Source organism: Anolis sagrei, chromosome 5 (genome assembly GCF_037176765.1).
Source record: "Anolis sagrei isolate rAnoSag1 chromosome 5, rAnoSag1.mat, whole genome shotgun sequence".
In the NCBI taxonomy this organism is placed as follows: domain Eukaryota; kingdom Metazoa; phylum Chordata; class Lepidosauria; order Squamata; family Dactyloidae; genus Anolis; species Anolis sagrei.
In genome coordinates, this window is record NC_090025.1 from 47,323,836 (window position 1) to 47,347,472 (window position 23,637).

The window sequence follows — 23,637 nt, forward strand, 5'->3', positions numbered from 1 at the left end:
ACTTTGAAAGTATTTGTTCTACCCCAGACATTTTGTTTGTGTGGCAAAAACTGTTTTAAATTGGTGGAGAACAGAAATCATAGTACAGATCCCATCAAGGGACATCTAGACTGATCCCCTTCTTCTGGGCAGAAAGGCACCATCCAAACTCTCCTGACATTATTTGCTTCCTCTACTTAGTTGGAGGGGACCCTCAAGACACATCCATACGTTTATTCCTTTTTGCAGATGCAATCAATCATTTTATTTTATCATTACTTACTGACTGTAAAGGGCTGGCTGTGGTTGGCTACCCCAGTGCCTTGTTCATGGCAATCAAGCAAAAGTAAAATGATTGTTTTTTAAGCAGTTTATGTTCTCTTGGCAAAGTTGCCCATTGCTTTGCTGCCTTCTTTAGACACCTTCGTAGATTCAATCAGTTTATTTTATATTTAGACGAAGACGGCTACAGACAGCTATTTTGGGTCCTTCAGCCATTTTGGCTAATGAGCAGCAAGGCAGTGTGGGAAATGTAGTTTAACAGCAGGGCCTTTTGCAATCTCTACCATTGGGGGCCTGGCCTTCACAAACTACAGTTAAAGATGCCTGTGATTAGCCACGCCCGCCTCATCCCTCCTTGCATTGACGTGACAGAAACCATGAGATTTTAAAAGTTTAGGCTTTACCAAAATTGCTTAATGGTTGTGAACATTTTAATTACCTTGGGAGACATCTGAACTTAATATAATATTTCCAAAAAATAAAAGGTAAGTAGTTCAAATTCGGATTCCCCCCTCCCCCATCTTTTCTGCATGGTAAAAAACTGCTTCAGAAGTCAAAATTCGTAAGTTTTTTCTGACTTTCAGGCTCTTCCGAATGAACCTATCCAACCCTAATAATAATAATAATAATAATAATAATAATAATAATAATAATGAAGTTTAAATATAATCTGCCTGGAGTTGTTCTAGAGTGTGCCTGCTTTTATTCCTGGCATTTGTATTTCATCCAACATCTAAGGGTCTTACAGTGATTTAAGAAACTCTTTTATCCTTGCAGCAGAGGGTAATAGATCTATTGAGCATGGTAGCACGAATGACAATTCAAAGACAGACCTCCCCATTTGGTACTGCTTAATCAGTATTATTAATATTACCACTTCCTTGCAATGCTTCAGGTATCACACTGATTGCCCAGATACCTGCTGCACTTCCTCCCAGCCTTCCCTCAACTTGGAGGTTTTCATTGTGTTGCTAGCAAAGCTCAGAACGCATTAGATAATGGGGCATTGTGGGGGAACGACTTCTAATTAGCAGCTGCAGTGCCAGATTTCCAGCCCGCCTCCTTGGCTTCTTCAGTGATCTGAAGCCAAAGCCTACACACTGAAAATAAATAAATAAAACTTTAAAGCTCAGGAACTCATTAATTCCAGTGTCGCTGATTTCTGTTTTCCTTCTGTTGCAGATGTTCAGGCAGTTGCTTATGAAGAGCCAAAACACTGGTGCTCTATTGTCTACTATGAGCTCAACAACCGTGTTGGCGAAGCGTTTCATGCCTCTTCCACAAGCGTCTTGGTGGATGGCTTCACTGATCCTTCCAACAACAAGAATAGGTTTTGCCTTGGGCTGCTTTCGAACGTTAATCGGAATTCCACCATTGAGAACACCAGGCGGCATATTGGCAAAGGTATTGCCGGGTTTGTTCCTATTTGAGAGGGAGTGGAAGAGAGAGGCGCCTTTTTTGCCTTAAGGATTCATTGAGAGGCTGCACACTCCAGTGCGCATACAAAGTTATCTCTTTGTAAACATAAGACATTTGAATAACCTGTAGGAACAGGTTTGTTCAAGGCAGCCTTCTCCAATCTGATCCTTCAATTATGCTGATCTGCTACTACAGATCTGGCCATATATACCCCAAGTTCATATTCTGAACTTAGGATACATCTACACTGTAGAATTAATGCAGTTTAACTTCTACGGCTCCATGGGAGTTGTAGCTTGATGTAGTTTCAGCACTAATTGGCAGGGAAGGGTAAAGAACTTGCAAAATGGCAACTCTTATGATTCCATAGCGATTAAAGTGGTGTTAAACTGCATTAATTCTGCAGTGTAGGTGGCACATAAGGGGCCTCATCAACTAGAGAAAAAAATTCACTTTAAATCCGGTTTCTGCCTCCTGCAGGATTCTGGAGTTTGTAGTTTAAGGAGGAGCCTTTGACAGCCTCACTAAACTACAAACCCCAGAATTTCTGCAAGAGGCAGAAACTGGATTTAAAGTGGATTTTTCTCTAGTGTGATGAAGTAATAAGAGGAAATCAGTACAAGTCTTCAGACTGGAACATTTTCTTCCATTGTTGTCGTGAGCCTTCAAGTTGTTTCTAACATATGGCAACTGAAAGGTGATTTTCTTGGCAAGATTTGCCCCAAAGGCATTCACATTTGCTTTCCACTGGCTGCCAATTAGCTTCCGAGCACAATTCAAAGTGCTGGTTTTAACCTACAAAACTCTATATGGCTCGGGCCTGGTTTACCTGTCCGAACATATCTTCTATAAACCTTCAAGGGCTTTAAAATCTTCTGAAGAGGCCTTGTTCTCGATCCCATCATCTTCACAGGCGCATTTGGTGGGGACGAGAGACAGGGCCTTCTCTGTGGTGGCCTCCCAGCTATGGAACTCTCTCCCCCGTGAAATTAGGTCTGTCCCCGCTCTCCTGTCATTCAGGAAGCAGCTAAAATCCTGGCTTTGGAGCCAGGCATTTGCAGATTGACGGATGATTTGATATAGACTAAGAGTTATTTGGCCACAGCGTTTTAGACTGAGTTGGATGTTGTATTTAATGTGATTAATTGTTTTTATATGTATTTTAGGACTTATTTATTTTATGTTGTTTTATGACATTATTTATTGTATAGCATTGAATTTTGCTGTTAGCCATTCTGAGTCCCTCCATGGAGGTACAGAAGAACGGGATACAAAAGTTCTAAATAAAATAAATTTCCTTTGAGGCTGAGAGAATGTGACTGGTTCAAGGCCACCAAGTGAGTTTCCATGTCTAAGCAAGGATTTTATGCCTTTAGGAGACTAAGAGCCTTCCAGACAGGCCCTATGTCCCAGGATCCAATCCCAGGTTTTCTGTTTACCCCAGATTATGTGGCAGTGGGGACTCACATAATCCAGTTTAATGCAGAAAACCTAAATTGTATCCTGGGATATAGGGCTTATCTGGAAGGGCCCTTAAACACTTCCTACTGCAGTTAAAGGAGTTGGCTCTCAGTTAACCAGCACCCATGGGGATGCATAGGTGCTGGATAAAGTTAGTTTCTGGTTGCTTGAGAGTTACTATTAAAAATAGGCCTAGCTAATACTATATGCCATACTATACCATACCATAAACTCTGTATTGACTTGATATTGATATTGAAAAACAGTAATTTAAAGCAAGTTAATGTAACACAGTCTTACGTAAAGGTAAAAGTTTCCCCTTGACATTAAGTCCAGTTGTCTCCAACTCTGGGGGTTGATGCTCATCTCCATTTCTAAGGCGAAGAGCCGGCGTTGTCCATAGACACCTCCAAGGTCATGGGGCCGGCATAACTGCATGGAGTGCCATTACCTTCCTGCTGGAGCAGTACCTATTGATCTACTCACATTTGCATGTTTCCCAACTGCTGGGTTGGCAGTCTTGCTGTATTATGAAAACAGCTTTTTTTATTTAAAGTATAATTTTTTCCATTTTTTGCCAGTTGCTTGAGAGTTCTTGTTGCTTGAGTTCTGGTTAATTGAGAGTCTACAGTATAGCTTTCAAAATAGTAGGGCCAGGGATGTTAGTCTGCCTGCCTGCTCAATTCAGGACTGGGCAATGCTATTATACAACTAAGCTAAATTAAAACATTGAACATATACACACAAATATTCAATTCTGAAACATATGCTTTGTTTTCTATGGATTTCCCAAACAATATAAATGAATACGTGCTGCCACTCATTTAAAGTCGCCTTCGGGCTTGAGATACAGCGGTATATAAGCAAAGTAAATAAATAAATAAATAAATAAATAAATAAATAAAGGACTATATATGTTGGAAGTTCTCTGACTTTCTGTATCGCTGGTATTTCCAGTAACATTGTATTCTTACTTTTTATATTTTTTTCTTAATTGAGATACATCTGGATTTCAAATTGGTCTGGAAGAAAAATTGTGTTATATTTTCCCACCTGTTTGTGACAGTAAATTATTTTAAATCTTGTTAATATATATTTGAAACAGACAATATTTCACAATGCTTCTCAAGCCAACTATCATTGGCCCTCATCCTCAGATTCAACTTCTGCTTATTCCATCCTCTGTGGCTTGAATATATAATTCCTGAAAAGAAACCTTTATTTTTCCATTTTATATAAGGGATAACATTTTACTATGCCCTTGTATATAATGAGACTTGAGTATCCACTGGGTTTGAGTATCCACAAGGGATCCTGGAACCAAATTCCGAGGGATACCAATGTAGTAACTTCCCTTAAAAAATGGTTATGTAAATAGGAAAAAGATTTCCCTTCTTTTCCAACTAGTGTGGCCAGTGGGAGATGTAGTCCAGAAAAACAACTTCTCCAAGATCTTATGGTGTTTCCCATTTTATCATGGCAATCCCATGCGGGAGAGCAGACAGGTTGAGAGTGACTAATTCAGGAGATTTTTAATCACGGGTTTAGGGAAAACTGAACTCTGATCTCCCAGTTCATTGCTGCAACTATTACACTACTATGATTCCGATTTCACAACTGGGATTTCTAAAGGAAACCTCAGGGCAAAGTCCTTTAGAGGCAGGCAGTAGTTATAGAAAACTCTGCTAGTTTCTTTAATTGAGTCAATGTCACAGTTTCGGTTCATAAGGTTTTTAGATATGGAGCACACAGGCATTTCCTGATTTCTTATGAATAGTCTGATAATACCTCATACCTTTAAACTTACTTGTCAAAATTACATATGTCACTTGCTTGATTTTATGATTCTGCTAAAATACATATTTAGGTTTCTTAGATCTAGGAAATATACACACATATATTTATACACATAATGAAAGTGAAAATAAGTATTTGTGTATGTGGCTGGGGTGCCCACTTCCACAGACAGGCTCCCGCTGCCACAAACAGCTTTAACACACAATGCCGAGGAGACACCAAAAGCACTCCCTCCAATGACATTTCAGGTTATAGTGAGCACCATGAAAATGTAGCCCAACCCCTGCCAATGTCCCCCTCAATCACTACGGCCCCCACCCAAGAAATGATTTCATTCAGGGACAATTTCATCCTAGATTTTATAAGTTTCCTCCACCGCAGACATCCCAGTGTTCCTTACTCTCACAATTGGTGTGGAATTTGCATGACCCCACCCAATGCCTCTCCCTTAACCCTTTCCTACTCTTTTCAACTCTGTCTGCATAACAAACAGAGCAGAACTGAGCAGCAACTAAACATATTGGAGGTGTTTGGGGGCTTGACTCCACATGATGAAAGTTGTAGTTCACCTAGCATCAAGTCAGAGCACCGTGACCCTAACTGACGATGGACCTGGACCACATTTGGCACACAAAACCACCATGATCAACAAAAAATACTGGAGAGGTTTAGGGGGAATTCACCTTGATTTATAGCTGTTGTAGGTACTGGGATTTATAGTTCACCTGCAATAAAAGAGCACCTCACAAACAATGGCCATGGACCTAACTTAGCACAGAGAACCCCATGACCAACAAAAAAAATGCAGGAGTGCTTTGGGGAAAATTCATCTTGATTTATAGGCATTATAGTTCACCTACATCCAGAGAGCACTGTGAACACAAACAACAATGGATCTACACCAAATTTGGCATGCATACCCAATATGGCCATATTTGAATGCTAGTGGATTTGGGATGGATTTGGCCTTGACATTTGTTAGGTGAAGGTACTGGGATTTATAGTTCACCTGCAATCAAAGAGCACTCTGAACCCCACCGATGATGGACCTGGACCTGACTTGGCACACAGAACCCCCATGACTAACTCAACCTACTGGAGGGCTTTGAGGGGACTGACCCACCATAATGGAAGTGGTAGTTTGTCCTACAGCCAGAGAGCACACTGAACCCCACTGATAATGCATCTAGAGGAAACTTGCCCAACATAACAAACTTTAAGTACTGACAAGAGTTTTTTGGGGTTAACCTGGCATGGTGTCAGTTGTAGTTAATCCACAACCTTATGCATTTTGTACAATTAAAAGACTGACTTTTTCAAATGAAGCCAGCAACGCCAGTTAAGCTAGTAAGCACAAAACTAAACCTTGGAACCTAAACCAATAAACATTAAGCATGAAACACTTTTACTGAAACACAAAAGAGCTCTGATGCTCTAAGCATACGGAATTTTTCCTCCTAAGAAAAGATTGTGATAGAAACTAAAAACTGAACCATATAAAATGAAATTGAACTATATAAAATTAATGATCTTATGCAGTCATAAATAAATTGATGGTTCCACAAGGCTATATGGCGAGTTGATGACATGCTATTTTACCTCCAGGCTCTCTTGGCTGCTATGGGGTTCAAACTGGGTACACGTCAACCCAGAACTTGGGGAATCAGTGTTTTGTCAAAAACATTTTGATTTACACAAAAGGGGCTTGCATTGTGAGAAGATGAAAATTTAAAATAATTTTTTGGAAAAAGTATCCTTCAAATCCATTATAGACTTTAATGCATTTGTTCTAATCAAAATATGAAAAGGAAGAGGCTGTAGGTACTTTCTTAGTTCAGATATATAGTATTTGATTGCACTCGAGAAGTAATTATTCATACTGAACTGCTGTTTGAAACATTTGCTCTGACATGCTTCAGTTTCAGCATGAACCTAATAAGTCTTTTATCTCTTGTAGGAGTTCACCTGTATTACGTTGGTGGAGAAGTCTATGCAGAGTGCCTTAGTGACAGTAGTATATTTGTACAAAGTCGAAACTGCAATTACCATCATAGTTTCCACCCAACCACAGTTTGCAAAATTCCAAGTGGATGCAGTTTGAAGATTTTCAATAACCAAGAGTTTGCTCAGCTTCTAGCTCAGTCAGTGAATCATGGCTTTGAAACAGTGTACGAACTCACTAAGATGTGCACTATCCGGATGAGTTTTGTAAAGGTAAGCTGTGTGTGCATCAGGGAGAGAGATCTTCGATAGCATGTGTAACAGAAAGCCTGGTTTCTTGAATTAATAGTATATATCAGGGTTTAAACAACTAAAAAAGCTTTACTTCAGCAAAATGATGATAATTTAGCAAGCAGAATCAAAGGAACAGAAGGAAAATCCCAAAAGCAAAGCAGATATGAAACAAGAGTCTTTGGCAAAAAGTCTTTGCAAGGCACTTTGCAGATGCTGGAGCTGCAAGCAAGGAAACCAGAGCACAGAAGCAGTATGTAGAACGGTTGCTGCCAGCTTTGACCACTTGCTTTACTGCTGATTTATAGCCCTCAGCTTCCAGCACCTTCCTAGGGCAAGAACCGATAGCTCAGCATCCTTGCTGCCTCCTCCTTTCTTCTTTTGCCCGATGTCATTCCTGAAACGTAGGAACCAGCAGTATGTTTTCCTCGCCCTTTTCTTCCTCCTCAACACTTGGCCCCAAATCTCCAACTCCTACATCTTCAGTCTTCTGTTCTACCTCCTCCTCCTCCTCAGAAGAGGAGTACTCAACATGACCATAGTTTGAGAAACACTGGTGGTAGTAGTAGTAGTAGTAGTAGTAGTAGTAATAATAATAATAATAATAATAATAACAACAACAACAACAACAACAACTTTATTTATATACCGCTCCATTTCCCCGAGGGGACTCAGAGCAGTTCCCAGGTAGGCCGGGCAAAGACTTGTGCAAGTCCAAAAATTTTAGAGGGCCTGGGAATTAAATGCAATGCTATGGCAGGCAACAATAATATTAAGTACGGATCTGTGGCTGTTCATTTCGGGGCCGATTAGAGGAATTGATCTGGGTAATTGGTAGGAAGAATAAGGCCGTATTCGACAATGTGTAAGGCTGAGTTAGAACTGGTCACTTTCAAAGGCTTGTTGAAATCACCAGGTCTTCAAGCTCTTATGAAAGGAGGGGAGGGATGGGGCCTGTCTTATTTCCCTTGGAAGGGCGTTCCAGAGGACGGGGTATATATCAGTATGCATCTCATTTTTTAAGGACTGGATGCATACTGTATTGAGACAGGATACATACTCTCCCCATGACACCCAGTTATTATAATTCTTACGTTCTGAAAATACTGTGCTGTGACTCATCATGGAAGGGTGGTGATTACTAACAGAATTGGAGAAATGTCATTTGATAGGACCCATTTGGAATCGGGTTCAAAGAGTCTCAGAAATGGAATATATCCAAATGTAATAGGTCCGAAATGTTATAACTTTCCCACCTCCTTTCTTTGTAGGGTTGGGGAGCAGAGTATCACCGGCAGGACGTCACAAGCACACCGTGTTGGATTGAGATTCACTTGCACGGTCCCCTCCAGTGGCTGGATAAAGTTCTCACGCAGATGGGCTCTCCTCACAACCCAATCTCTTCTGTATCTTAAAAGGATCCGGAGCAGCTAGACTTCAGACACTATTGAGCCTTGCATGTACTTGAAGGATGTATGAGTCAGACACATGTACAAAACTGGCAGCAGCCTTTATTATACTTGACTTCTGTGACCAACTGTTAGATCAGGAGGGGGGGAAAGCCGCTACAAAGTTGTTGGTATTAAGACTCTTAGTTTACATAGTAGTTTATCTCTTGCAGGGCAGTGTGTAATAGCTAGGGATGACCAAGTCAGTTGAATCAGGAGGACATTGTTCTCACACAATCTAATCTTGCAACAACAAAAGAGACACCCCCTCTGGAGCTTCCATTGTATTTTGTGTCCCAAATGAGTGCCAAAAGTTGATGGTTACTCTCACTTTTTCCAAACTAGTTTTTCAAGAGATTTGAAAGATTGGTTTTGGTAGTAGTTGCTCTCCTCAGAAAAAAATTAAGGCTCCAGTGTAATTTTATGAAATTGTGTCCTGACCATACTGCTGCAAGAATTTTTAGGTATGCTCTTTGCTAAATGTATGTACAGTGTATTTGGATATTAGAGATGGACTAGCCTAAGGACATTAGATAGTTCAGGGGGTGGGAGGGAAGGGGAAGAGGACATGGGCAGGTAGAACTATATTGTAAACATAGCTTGTTAAACAAGTCCAAGTCTTGCTGTGTGCATTTCATTTTTCTAGTGGCTTCACCTTAATACTAACTGATATTTCTGCCCATCCACAGCTTCACACAGCAAGTTGGGTCAATCAATGCTTTTGTCATGTACTGCAAGGTCTGTATATTTCAAGACAAACTGTACAGCCTTTTTAAGATGGGGCAGTTTTTGCGCAGTCCACATAACGGAAATAGCTGTTTCATTTTGTAAGAGCTTTGTGTTTTGCCAATGTAGCAGATGTTAGCACATATTGGGAGGACTTAAACAAACCTATTCAAGTGTTTCAGACTTAAGGTTAATTTTTTACCATTTTAAATTGTTTTCTTTCTGCTAATGTTTTTATATTCATTCAAGCTGTAGTACTTTTTCAGTATTTTTTTATTCCAACACTTAGTGGTTCATCTCTACTGAAATTCAAATAAACGTATTGCTTACTTTGATTAAAACCATGTCTCGTGCATTTATTATCAAGATACAAAACAGTTCTAAATGAACAACAGTTTCTTGGGAGGGAAAAGATCTAATTATCATATCTAATTATAGCACTGTTATATCTAATTATAAAATAATCTTACATGTCGTATTTGTTTTTAATATTCTCAGTCCCCTTCTACACTGCCATATAATCCAGATTATCAAAGCAGATAATCCAAAATATCTGCTTTGAAATTGATTATATGAGTCTACACTGCCATATAATCCAGATTATCAAAGCAGATAATCCACAATATCTTCTTTGAAGTTGATTATATGAGTCTACACTGACATATAATCCAGTTCAAATCAGATAATCTGGATTTTATAGCAGTGTAGAAAGGGGCTAGAAATAGTTTTCAGATATTTTTCAAGGTAACCATATTGCTAATATTCATATTCACTGTGGTTGCTTGAAAATCAGAGTATGTATGGGCGTGTTAGCATATTAGTTTGTGTTTGAATTGAAGAAATGTAGCCTGCCACAAAGTATCTACACTCAAGTTTGTTAATGGAAGGAGTTTGAATTGGTACATAGTTTAACAAAGCACATTCATCGCTGCAATAAAACATAATCTAAAGACCTAATTTGGACTCATTGCACCTTTTAAATATGGTCAGTTGTATGTCCTCTTCACAAGTGCCATGGCTTTTTCTAATGATACATAAAACTTTGTGAATGTTTTTGAGAGTCATGAGATAAAGCTTCCCCTCATGCAGGAGAAAGCAGCTGGCCAAGAGAGAAAATGGGTTTGAAATATTTAAAAACCCAGTTATAATTATTTTATGGCTTTCTTATTTTTGAGAAGTTTCATTAAAAACCCTCTCTGTTGGAAACTAAAACCTTCCAGCTCACTGAAGGGTTTCTTATTACTTTAATGCTCATTTGGCTGGGATCCACATTACAGATCTCAATGTGCATGATTTTGACTGTGTAGACCAGGCATGGGCAAACTTTGGCCCTCAAGGAGTTTGTCCATGCCTGCTGTAGAAACACTGTTTGTTATTTTGATTAGTAAATTATAAGAATACTAATACACTCAGAGTACATTAACAACCCATAAGAACTCCTAAGTCTTATTCTTTCATTTCTCAAATCTCTACACTGCTTTTTTTGGGTGAGCCTGAACTCATCGCTGATCCTGGAACCTCAGGTGTCAGTGGTGGCCAGAAGCGCCTTCACATAATTAAAACTCATGTGCCAGCTGCACCCATATCTTGAGACATCAAATCTGGCTATGGTAGTCCATGCCTTAGTCACATCCCTTCTGGATTACTGCAACATTCTCTTATATGGGGCTGCTTTTGAAGATAGTTCGGAAGCTACAACTAATTCAGAAATCGGCAGACAGAATATTAATTGGAGTGCCGTACAGGGAGTGGACAACTCTCATGTTATGGCAGCTCCACTGGCTGCTGTTCTACTTCCGGGCTCAATACAAAGTGATGGTTGTTACCTTTAAAGCCCTAAATGGTTCGGCCTCAGACTATTTGAAAAACCACATCTCTGCATACAAGCCAGCACGAGCACTGCAGTCAGTGGAGGAGGCCCTCCTCTCGGTCCCACCGCCATCTCAAGCACGGTTGGTGGGAATGAGAGAGAAGGCCTTTTACATGGTCACTCCCGCTTCTGGAACTCCCTCCCTAAAGAACTAAAAATGGCCCCCTCTCTCCTCTCCTTTAAAAAGCTTCTAAAAACACACCTATGCACCTTAGCTTCCAGAGAAGAGGAGGACTAGTACACCTCTATATATCGTCTAGAGATCTTGGACACCTTCCTCTACCTGTTGGATGTTGGAAACCATTTTTGTTTTTAATGCCTTTAACTTTTAAGAAGCCTCCCACAAGGATGGTAAAGCATCAAAACACCCGTGCATCCTCTGGGCAACGCCTTTGCAGACAGCCAATTCTCTCACACCAGAAGCGACTTGCAGTTTCTCCTGACACAGAAAGGCCAGGGGAGGTGTTTAATAAGAGGAAAAATCATATATTTATTGGTAGCCTCTTGGTGAACTATAAATCTTCCAGGGAAGGGTTTTTTTTACTATGGCACAATAACACTATGTCATTAATAAAGAAGAATATACAAACTAGGAGATGCTACATCAGTTTGCTTCTGCCCAAGTCTACTGGGAAGGGTAAAATTTTGCTGCTTCCTCTCTGTTCTCCACTGCGGAGTCAATTGAGTTCAAATTACTTTTAAATTCTACTTTCAATAGTGGAAGTAAGCGGAGAACAGAGAGGTGAAGTGGGAGGAGGAGGATAGATAAATGGAGACATTTAAAAATCACCTGAAAAAGTGGGATGACAAAGGATGACATAAGGCTGTTTTTACTAAATTAGGAAGTTGGAGGCATTGAACATTTGCCAATTTGTTATTTTCATTGGAAACCGCCCTGAGTCCTTTCAGGGAGATAGGACGGGTTATAAATAAAAGTATATTGTGTTATTATTATTTTATTATGCAGAAATTAAAAGTGAACTGCCTCCATTGCAAATGTCAGTAAAACACCTCCAAAATGGCATATTGCGCATGACAGTCAACAAGTGAAGGCGCTGCGAAAGGGCAAGCTTCCTTGGCGAAGTGTAAGCTTGTTATCCTGTGGTGAGGCTTACAGGAAACCAATTAGACAAAGAAACATATCAAGATGAATCTGATATGCCAGGGAGAGAGAGAGAGAATGGGAGCTAGGAACGCCAAAGGTGAGAAAGCCTAGGAAAAAAGAAGGAAGGCAATTATTTTCAGCAACCCTCAGTGAGTTTATTCTCTAGGAGGAGGCTTGGTGGAATTTGACCTTATAGATTAATGCTTTCAGCAGGTGAAAATGTTAATTGCTTTCAAGCACCATCAAGTGGTAGGAATGAATACTACTTTGGGAAAAAGATGCGTCCCATTCCATCTCTTCCAAATGGATCATTAAACTATGTGTAGCCCACTCTATGTTTTGCAGGAATTTCGTTTGCAATACTATAGATCAGCCATGGGCAAACTTGGGCCCTCCAGGCGTTTTGGACTTCAACTCCCACAATTCCTAACAGCCTACCGGCTGTTAGGAATTGTGGGAGTTGAAGTCCAAAACGCCTGGAGGACCCAAGTTTGCCCATGGCTGATCTATAGATACCTGGGAGCAAGTCAACTGAAAATATTTCTAAACAGACATGCAGAGGATGTTGTTGAAGGCTTCCATGGCCGGAATCACTGGGCTGCTGTGAGTTTTCCGGGCTGTATGGCCATGTTCCAAAAGCCAGAAGTCAGGACCAGCTAACACCTCCCAACAAAGGATTCTTCCAGCCAGCAATCAGCCAGGCTTGAAGCTGCAAGGCCATTCAATGCTAATCAAGGTGGCCAATTGCAACATTCACACTTGCCTCAAGCAGGGAGGAATTTTTTCTCCCACCTTGGACATTCCACAGATATATAAACCTCACTTGCCTAGTTTCCAACAGACCTCACAAGCTCTGAGGATGCCTGCCATAGATGTGGGTGAAACATCAGGAGAGAATGCTTCTGGGAAATGGCCTTCCATGCAGAGGATTGTAGTGAGTACAAAAGACGTATAGATGCAACCAAATGAACTTCTTCTAGTCCAGCACTGGGAGATAAACTAGATATAAGCTGGTGATCATTTGGACTACTATCCTATGCATGCTTGCTTGGCAGTATTGTGATTTGAGTAATAATAACAATAATAATAGTGTTTGACTTGTTATTTTGTGATACGAAATCCAGCATATATGTGTGTGTGGTGGCCATTTGCAAAATAATCATAATAACAATAATAATAGTAGTGTTCGACTTGTGGTTTTGTGATACGAAATCCAGCACATATATATATATATATATATATATATATATAATCATAATAACAATAATAATAGTGTTCGGCTTGTGATTTTGTGATAAATCCAGCATAAATATATATATATAATCATAAAAATAACAATAATAGTGTTTGACTTGTGATTTTGTGATACAAAATCCAGTGTGTGTGTATATATATATATATAATCATAATAATAACAATAATAATAATGTTTGATTTGTGATTTTGTGATACGAAATCACAAAATCACAAGTCAAACACTTTTGTATCACAAAATCACAAGTCAAACACTATTATTCTTCTTATTATTATGATGATTATTTTTTTATACTCTCCTTTCCGCTCTGTATTGGAGCCCAAAGAATCCTATCACCTTTAAGACTACAGTATTGTTTTCTATGTACAGTTGGCAGCACTGTCAATCAATCCTATTCTAATTAGACTGAGAAGCAGAAGAAGGCATTCAAGGAATCCAATAGCGGGCAAAAAAGAACGGATCTCTATACCTTCTTAGATCTATGGGCATCGCTGGAGTTACATTGTAGGCGCTATAGTTTTTTGCGCCTGCGCAGAAACCCTTGTACGTTGCATCCCCTGCCTGGCTTCCACGCATGCGCACATACGTCGTCAGGGAGTCTGAGGGGCGAGACCAGGTCGTGCTTCGATTTGCGTGCTTGCTTTAGTACGCACTCTGACGTGTCCCGGATGTAAAAGGTTCTGAAGGTCAGTTCATTTCCTTCTTGCGGGTAGAGGAGGGGGTCGGTCGGGCTGGATCAAGGCCTCTGGCCTCTTTGTTCCAGGCTTCACGGCTCAAAGGGAGCAGCCTTGTTGCTCTTTCCCTGCTTACAAAGTCAATAATCCTTGGCTTGGATGCAATAACATTACCAAACATTGCCCAGCCACACAATAGGATTAAAGCAATGTGATCCCGCTTTACCAGCCAATGGAATTCTGGGATTAGGGGAGTTTGGGGGTGCTTCTACAATGCAAAAATACTGCAGTTTCATCCCACTTTAAATGCCCAGTCTCAAGGCTATGGGATCCAGGGATCTGTAGTTTGGTGAGGCACCAGCTGCCTTGGGCAGAGAAGGCTAAGGGCCTTGCAAAACTATAACTCCCAGGATGACATAGTATTGAGCAATAGCAGTTAAAGTGGTGTGAAACCACATCCATTTCATAGTGTAGATGTGCCCTTAGACTTCTCACTTGGAGAGTCCCAGGACCTCCCAAAAGTACAACTCCCAGAACACAGTGGGATAATAATAATAATAATAATAATAATAATAATAGTAATAATAAACTTTATTTATACCCCAGCACCATCTCCCCAAAAGGAGCCCCTGGTGGCGCAGTGGGTTAAAGGCCTGTGCCGGCAGGACTGAAGACCGACAGGTCGCAGGTTCGAATCTGGGGAGAGGCGGATGAGCTCCCTCTATCAGCTCCAGCTCCTCATACGGGGACATGAGAGAAGCCTCTCACAAGGATGATAAAACATCAAAAATCATCCGGGCGTCCCCTGGGCATCGTCCTTGCAGACGGCCAATTCTCTCACAACAGGACGCTCCTGACACGACCAAAAAAAAAATCTCCCCAAAGGGGACTCGGGCGGCTAACATGAGGCCAAGCCCAAAATAATACAGCTAAATTAGACTCAAAACAACAGAAAAATTACATTTTCCCATGGTGGTTAAAGTGGAATCATAATAGTATGATTCTGTTGTGAAGATGGTCCCACAACCTAAAGGCACCAGATTCCATCTGATTTTGATAGCTAAGCAGGGCCTAACCTGGTTAGTGCTTGGATGGGAGACCAGACCACCATTGAATCCCAGGTTGTGTAGGCTATATTTCAGAGGAAGGCACTGGTAAAACTCTCTGTGTATTCCTTGCTTAAGAAAACCCTGTGAAATTCATGTGGTGACCATATGGAATAGTGGGAGTTGTAGTTTCACAAGGTTATAAGCCTTCTCTGCTAAAGAGTTCTTGTGCCTGGCCAAACTACAAATCCCAGCAGTGAACAAGGACACTTAAAGCGGTGCAGCTGTACAGTATTGATACACCTTCAGTCTCAAATGTGATACGAGATTTGTTTGTATAGTTATGATTGTGAGATTTTCTTTCATATGTATTTCTGTACAATGCACCAATAATTAGCATTAACACACAGCGGTGGCGCACAGGGTTAAACCCTTGTGTTGGCTGGACTGCTGATCTGAAGGTCAGTGGTTCAAATCCATGAGAAGGAGCGAGTTCCTGTCTCTCAGCTCCAGCTTCCCATACAGGGACATGAGAGAAGCTACCAACAGAATGGTAAAACATCCAGGCGTCCCCTGGGCAACATCCTTTCAGACTGCCAATTCTCTCACAACAGAAATGACTTGCAATTTCTCAAGTTGCTCCTGACACATACACACATGAAAAGCCCAAAATGATTGGGAAGACACAGTTATATTAAGTAAGTCTTCTCACCTGTGGCTTTTCTTAACACCCCCAGCATATAGGATTAAATTGTAATTAGTAATACTGGACTGTTTTGATTTTGTATCTATTAACATTCCCATAGTCTTCTTAAAATTAAACTCTGGCAAGTGGTAGTTTATGATGTGCAAAGGGACAAAAATTCGGATTTTTGTGAAGGTAGTAGGAGTTGCTGATGTTGGTGATGGTTGTCAGCATCACTTAAATAAAGTACATTTCAGTCTTCCTATGTCCCATAACATGGTATACAGTAAAATATATCTTAATGTTCTGTGTCCAGGTTATCTGAAGTAGCCTCCATTGATCTCTTGTTTTCTTTTTAAAACTTGTTGAACACATTCATTGTTGTGTGTAGTATGAACTTTTTGGGCTCCTGTTTGGAAGATAAATACTGGCATTTCTATGTTACGGTTCCTTCTTGAATATTTAATCATGTTTTACAACATTCCTAAATGGTTACTCAGAAAGATATACCATCATATTTCCAAAGGAATGAGTAAGAAATAGTAGTAGTTATGACAGCAGTGGTATTTATATCCCTCTTTTTCTCTCCCAGAGGGGACAAAGCGGCTAACAAAGTGGCTAATCATGTGAATACTAACCCCCTAACAGTGTTTCAATGGAATCTGAAAATAATAATAATAATAAACAGGAAAAACTCAGCCGTTATCAAGACCTCAAAATCGAACTACAAGGGCTCTGGCATAAACCAGTTCAAGTGGTCCCAGTGGTAATTGGCACAATGGGTGCTGTGCCAAAAGATCTCAGCTGGCATTTGGAAACCATAAACATTGACAAAATCACAATTTGTCAACTGCAAAAGGCCACCTTACTTGGATCTGCGCGCATCATTCGAAAATACATCACACAGTCCTAGACGCTTGGGAAGTGTTCGACTTGTGATTTTGTGATACGAAATCCAGCATATAGATCTCGTTTGCTGTGACATACTGTGTTTTTGTGTCAGTAAAATAATAATAATAATATTACAGAGGGACTTTTTGGCAGAATAGTTGAAAAAAATATATAGAGACAGATTCAAGGACATAACATGTAAATGTTGCCACATGGTGTACATCTCCCTCTGGGTTTATTGTAGAAATTCAAATACCGGGATGCGATATAGGAAACATCCATTTGGTTCCCATATTTCAGTCCATAGACTATCCTTCTGAAAACTTTAAAAGAGCTTTGGTGTGTTGGACCAAAACACTCTCTGGCTGAGCATCCTGTTTCCTGTTGAGACCAACCAAATGCTTCAGTGTTACATTCACGTCCACAGTAATAATAACCAATGATTCCTGTGTCAAGAGTGTTGATCCACTTCTGTATGGAAATTAGTTAACTTTCTGGTCTGGTCTGCTTCCAGGCTAAATGGAAAGTGTTGGTCATTACGTATAAAGCCCTGAATGGTTTGGGTCGAGGCTATCTGTCAAACCATACCTCTCTATATACACTACCTTGTGTACTGCGGTCAGCAGAGGAGGCCCTGCTCTCAGTCGCATCCCTGTTTCAATCACGGTTGGTGGGAACGAGAGAAGGCACGTTCTCCGTGATCGCTCCCCGCCTCTGACTCACTTTGCAAAGAAATAAAAACGGCTCCCACCCTCCTGTCCTTTAAAAAACTTTTGAAAATGCACTTATGCACTTTAGTGTATGGAGAGGAGGAGGACTAGTATACCTTAAGCCAATATTACGAGAACGCTGGCAAATTTACTCGCATCTTATAGGTTGCTACGGTAAATTTCAAATCATTACTGATATGTTAGGCACTTTTTAATGCATTTTAGTTGTTTAACTTTTCGGGGGACATGTGGGTTTTTTGTGTAGTTATGTTTTATGTAAATATTAATATTTATTTTATTTTATTTCTGTTTCCTCTTGTTGATATAAGTTTATTGATGCTATTTTGTATTGCTTTAATTTGTGCATTTTTGTTGATTATGGCATTGAATGTTTGCCTTTTTGTATGTAAACCTCTCTGAGTCCCCTTGGGGAGAGAGGGTGGTCTATAAATAAAGTATTCCTTATTGTTAATATGATCATGTCGTTTCAGCCTAAATGTTTAGAAAAATGGCTAAAAATATATATCGCGTTTTCAAAACCTGAGATGATGTTGAAATGAGATAGATTTTTCTTCTCTTACTAGGTTTACTAAATACAGAATTTGCTAACGCAAGACAACATGAATGGATCATCACTGCTGCGGCGATTTCCTCTTGCCCATTTTCTCAAGAATAATCGGAAGCCTTTGAAGAATTTCTGTTGGAGGTCCAGCACTCTGCCTGTTTTCCCATATGGCCAGCAGGCTGATTTGCTTCAGTTGTGCTGTTCAAGGAGGATCCTGCCTTTGAAGGGTCTGAAGACTGGGCCCTGTCATCCCGCAGCGGTAGAGCAGCAGGCCTGGGAGCTCTCCCACAAAGAGCAAAGACTGCTAGACAGACTGTACAATGGACTCATCCAAGGACACAGGGCCTGCTTGGCTGAAGCCATTACTCTCATAGAATCCACCCAGAGCCGGAAGAAAGAGATTGCGCAGGTGCTCCTTCAGAAGGTACTATCCTACCACAGAGAACAAGAGCAGTTAAATAAAGGAAAACCACTAGCCTTTAGAGTGGGTCAGTTCACTTTCGTTTGTTCAGTTCTTCTTGTTCTGGTGTGTTTCCACTTGCCAGTTTTTAAGGAAATGTGGTTCATTTAAGGTTTTAAGGAATCATATTTCTGCATTATTGTTTTGTGAAACTGGTATTGCATGGACTGTGTTTAGTTTTTTAAAATGATATCCTTATATCCTATTGTTTCTTCTTTAAAAAAAACCAATTTTATATTCACGTAGGTATTTTAACTACCGTATATAAATGATGAGTATACAAAATTAAGAGTATTCACAAAGTAAAATAACACAAGCACAAAAAGGATAAAAACCTAACAAATGTCACAACCTACAAAGATTACATAGATTACACAGTTTCTGACATATTTCCTTATAATAAACAAAAAAGGTTATATGCCACTTCAAACTTGACAGGTTGTGATTATAGGTATTATATCGTTCTTCTCTTTAATTAATCAAAAAACAAATTTTCATAACACTAATGCATATTTCTACTTAAAGTATTACTTTTACATATAAGCACAGCTACTTACCATATTTCATCACATAATAGCTGCAGTTTTCCTTTGGTCCTGCAAGCCTCACATGCACTCTCCTTGGAAAGAGTATGTGTGTGTGGCGTGCAGACCTAGAAAGCACCCACACCTGGCAGTGCCTAAAACTGAGGGGAAGGGGAGCGTGGGAAGCCTGCCCATTTCCATCAGTGGGACAAAAGTACTTGTTTTTTCTGACCTGGAATGAAACATCTCATTTGGAAAAGCCCCCTTTTCTGGAGAGGTGCTGAAAAATGAAAATGGGGCCTTATGAATGAACAAACAGAAACAGATAGTGATATTATACAAATGCACAAGACTAATTTCTACAAAGCATATCTATATATAACGTATTACTTTTTGGAAAAACATATAGAGAGCCACAGCTTGTGCAGGCCTGTTCTAACCTGTAAAGAGAAATATGCTATGTAGATGTTCAATTATTGTTTGGTCATGTCAACAAAAAAGTTTTTATAACTTAGGGAACAAGAGTAATCCTAAGCATACTGAATGTAACGTTAATAGTCCATGCATTTAGGGCTTAGTAAATGCAATATTGAGGTTTTTGGTTTCTTATATTACTCAGATACTCATATACTGAGCTGGATTTGAATGCATGGTGTGCTAGAATCAAGGCTTTTATGCTGCTCTCTAGGGTTGTCTGGTCCTCCTGGTGCTGGGAAATCTACCTTTATTGAATGCTTTGGGAAAATGCTCACTGAAAGAGGACACAAGGTGTCTGTGTTGGCAGTGGACCCATCCTCAAGCACTAGTGGTGGTGAGTGCTAGTCATTTCTCATGCTCCTTACTTGTCTAGCAATTTTTTGGGCAGCAATTTTTTAAACAATGTATTGTGTTAATTGTTCAAAAATTATTTTAAGAAAATTAAAAAGAAGCAAAGGAACAAATGCCACTATTTAATTTGGCCACTAGCCACTTTGGCTTTACATGGGATACACCCTACTGAAGGTAGTGAAGTTCTAGGCTACCAGAACTTATGGTATAAAACATTTGCTCAACCTCAGTGTACTACAGACCTGTTTGTTTGCTTGCTTATCTATTGCTGGAGCAGCATTGGCATTATTAAATGTAGCCTGTCTCATTCTAAAAGTTCAGTGTGATTGTTAACAAAAGTGTAAAATTCACCTAAGGTTTCCCAAAAACCATTAATGGAAAATAGTTCTGGAAAGGAACTCTCTGATCCTTCTCCTGCCATCACCTGTAGCTGCCTTATTATTTGCAAAGCTACTCAGGGAAGTTACAGGGAATATAGGCACAACACTGACGAAAGAAATGTCTTACTCAGACAGTGCTTCGTGAAGATTGCAAATGGTAATGTTCATTCTTTTTGAAGAATAAGCCTGATTTGGGTTTGGCGCAAAAGCCCATTATATTTGAATGTTTGAGCTGTTGTGTAATTCTCTTCCATCCTTCAGGTTCTCTCTTGGGTGATAAGACGCGAATGACCGAGTTGTCAAGAGACATGAATGCTTACATCAGGCCGTCCCCAACCAGAGGGACGCTAGGTGGGGTGACGCGGACCACGAACGAGGCTATTCTGCTGTGTGAAGCAGGAGGCTATGACATTGTTCTTGTAGAAACAGTAGGTCAGTGAAACTCTTTCCTGTATTTTTATAATCTCAAGTCTGGCTTCTGCAGTGATACCATTTTGTAGCTGTGTTTTGCTATATATCTAATGAAATCTAGAACAGTGGAGGGAATGGGGAGGAGTCCAGTTCTTGGTGCTATCTTTTGGTTATCTGGCCCTTGTGGTCCTGCTATCTTGTGATAAATTCTGCTAAGTAATGGGCCCCCTGGTGGAGCAGCGGGTTAAACCTCTGAGCTGCTGAGCTTGCTGACAGAAAAGTTGGCAGTTTGAATCCAGGGAGCGGGGTGAGCTCCTGCTGTTAGGCCCAGCTCCTGCCAACCTAGCAGTTTGAAAACTTGCAAATGTGAGTGGATGAATATGTACCGCTCCGGTGGGAAGGTAACAGCATTCTATGCAGTCATGCTAGCCACATGACCTAGGAGGTGTCTACGGAGATCGGCGGCTCTTTGGCTTAGAAATGAAGATGAGCACCACCCCCCAGAGTTGGACACGACTAGACTTAATGTCAGGGGAAACCTTTCCCTTTTATACACCCCTGTAACTGAAGATTTTCCCCTTTTTTTGACCAGTGCAGTTTGCCTCTTGGCTTTTCGAAGTGAGTGGTCAATATCTGCTTTTGCTTCTCAGGTGTGGGGCAGTCAGAGTTTGCTGTTGCTGATATGGTGGATATGTTTGTATTGCTGCTACCACCAGCAGGAGGTGACGAGTTGCAGGTATTCATGCTGTTCTGAGGTCGTTTCGTTATTATTTCCGCATGTCTGGGGCAAGTTTTTTGTTTAATTAGTGAAAAAAAATTATAATATCACACCACCAGTCAACAACAGAGGGAGAGGGAAGCTTCAGAAGTTTTTGGAGGTTTTTTAGCGTATTTCGCGGTCGCGTCCGCCATTAACGAATCGATTCGTTATTGTTTCGGAAATAGATTCGTTAATGTTTTGTAATTTTTTTCACATTTACGAAATTTCGTAAATATCGAACTTTTTAAAAGGAAAATTTTGTAATTATTTTAAATAACGAAACGCAAAAACCCCCAAAAAACGAATCGATTTTAGAAACAAATTTTTCCGTTGTTACCCAGGCCTAGTATTTATTTCATGGACATATATATGTATGGCATTGAATTGTTGCCTGTTGTAAGGCCGCTCTGAGTCCCCTTCAGGGTGAGAAGGGCAGGATGCAAATGCGATAAATAAATAATAAATACGTATAAATGTAGTTTTTCTAAGAAATGGAAAATCTTTGTAAAAGTTACCCCTTCTCCAATCTGTTACGTTAGATGCCTTCATTTATGTGGTAGAGTTTATGAGCATTTGGGTGCTTTATTTCAAAAGATCTGTATGTCTCTTAGAAGATGTAAATTGGTTATAATCAGTTCTTCTGAGCTCTGCTTTTTCTTCTTTGTATTTTTCCCCAGGGTATCAAACGAGGGATAATTGAGATGGCAGATCTTGTTGCAGTAACCAAAGCTGATGGAGATCTCGTGGTGCCAGCGCGGAGGATTCAAGCAGAATACGTCAGTGCTCTGAAATTGCTCCGCAAACGTTCAAAGGTTTGGAGGCCAAAGGTTGGTATATCCGAAACAGCCTTTAGTAAAAAAATATATATAAGACATAAGTGAAAGAATGTTAATACTATCTGACTCATGATTCCTTCCCAAATAGGCATTCACTGCCTGGTTTTCAAAAAAAATTCCTAATTTTCATGCAATATTGGTATAAGTAATAAACAGAATTCCATATTGTGTGGGATATGTTTGAAAGTTGGTGTGTTTGATGTTAGTTTTGGTGGTTGTTGCTGAACTTTTAGATAACTAATAAAATTATGTTCATGGTAGCTTGTAATAAAAAATAAAGTGCTATTGCTACCTTTTATAGATGCAATGTCATTGTTTTACTGTATAAATATGTGTGTGTGTATACACACACACATGCATGCTCCATGCAGTCATGCTGGCCACATGACCTTGGAGGTGTCTATGGACAATGCCGCTCTGTGGCTTAGAAATGGAGATGAGCACCAACCCCCCAGAGTCAGACACGACTAGACTTAATGTCAGGGGAAACCTTTACTTTTACTACTATATATCCCAAACATACTGCCATTTAATATGTATGAATCTAAGATGGAGTTTGAGGTTGGTTTTGTTGGTGGTGTCTAATTCAAAATTCCTGTTTAGGTCAGGCCTAAGCAACCTTATAGTTTGGGTTTTTAAAGAAAATCTCATTCAAATAGGTCATGCGGATCTCTGCCAAAACTGGAGAAGGCATCACTGACATATGGGATAACATGATCGAATTCCGAGAACTCATGCTCACAAGCGGCGAGTTGCTCACCAAGCGAAAGAGGCAGCAGAAAGTGTGGATGTGGAATGTAATCCAAGAAAGTATGCTGTATCATTTCCGGAATCACTCAGCAGTGAGAGATCAGATTCCCCTTCTGGAAGGAAAAGTCGTCAGTGGGATTCTTTCTCCTGGACTGGCTGCAGACCTATTGCTCAAAGCCTTTAAAGAAAAATCCTAAATCTTTTCTGAATATGTGCTATGATGTTGTAAAGTGTATGAATACTAAAAATAACTTTCCAGGTTATTACTTGTCAGTTTCCTTGAATGTACACACATTGAACACAGAGGTGTCAAATTCATTTTCATTGAGAACCAAATCAGTCTTATGGTTGCCTTGAAAGGGCTGTTGAATCTACAAATGAAGAATCCATGGATACAGGGGGCCAACTAGTGGTCAGTGCCATTTAGTTTCTACTCAGTTTGTTACTGGATGACAACTCTCATCACTTTTGATAATCTGCCTTGCTGACTGGGTATCATGGGAACTGCAATCCAGCAGCGTTGTGGCTCTGTGGTTGGGGGAA

The 23,637-nt window shown here is 40.1% G+C and overlaps 2 protein-coding genes across 3 annotated transcripts in view; both read left to right on the forward strand.

The window, feature by feature from the left end:
• The window catches only part of SMAD1 (SMAD family member 1), a 59,385-nt gene extending 49,700 nt beyond the window's left edge, over window positions 1-9,685 (forward strand). The window contains exons 5-7 of the mRNA XM_060778882.2: window positions 1,444-1,665; window positions 6,896-7,152; window positions 8,442-9,685. Coding sequence (XP_060634865.1) covers window positions 1,444-1,665; window positions 6,896-7,152; window positions 8,442-8,585 — 623 coding nt within the window. The 3' untranslated portion in view covers window positions 8,586-9,685. The remainder of the gene's footprint in view (window positions 1-1,443; window positions 1,666-6,895; window positions 7,153-8,441) is intronic.
• Window positions 9,686-14,139: 4,454 nt separating this feature from the next.
• Window positions 14,140-23,357, forward strand: MMAA (metabolism of cobalamin associated A). 2 transcript variants are annotated; one of them, XM_060778880.2, is made up of 7 exons: window positions 14,140-14,260; window positions 18,165-18,633; window positions 19,818-19,940; window positions 20,599-20,769; window positions 21,399-21,484; window positions 22,186-22,335; window positions 23,004-23,357. In XM_060778880.2, the coding sequence occupies exons 2-7, from the start codon at window positions 18,201-18,203 to the stop codon at window positions 23,289-23,291; spliced, it is 1,251 nt and encodes a 416-aa protein (XP_060634863.2). In that variant the 5' UTR covers window positions 14,140-14,260; window positions 18,165-18,200; the 3' UTR covers window positions 23,292-23,357. The 2 variants fall into 2 exon arrangements, with proteins under 2 accessions (XP_060634863.2, XP_060634864.2); XM_060778881.2 differs by lacking the exon at window positions 14,140-14,260 and having other exon boundaries at window positions 18,481-18,569.
• Window positions 23,358-23,637: the final 280 nt, after the last annotated feature.

What these genes read in the sequence shown, in the direction of transcription:
- MMAA (XM_060778880.2), top strand. Translation starts at nt 18,201, where the DNA reads ATGAATGGATCATCACTGCTGCGGCGATTTCCTCTTGCCCATTTTCTC. An exon ending in ATCCTCAAGCACTAGTGGTG is followed by an intron (nt 19,941 to 20,598) that starts GTGAGTGCTAGT and finishes TCCATCCTTCAG; the next exon opens with GTTCTCTCTTGGGTGATAAG. An exon ending in TGTTCTTGTAGAAACAGTAG is followed by an intron (nt 20,770 to 21,398) that starts GTCAGTGAAACT and finishes TTTGCTTCTCAG; the next exon opens with GTGTGGGGCAGTCAGAGTTT.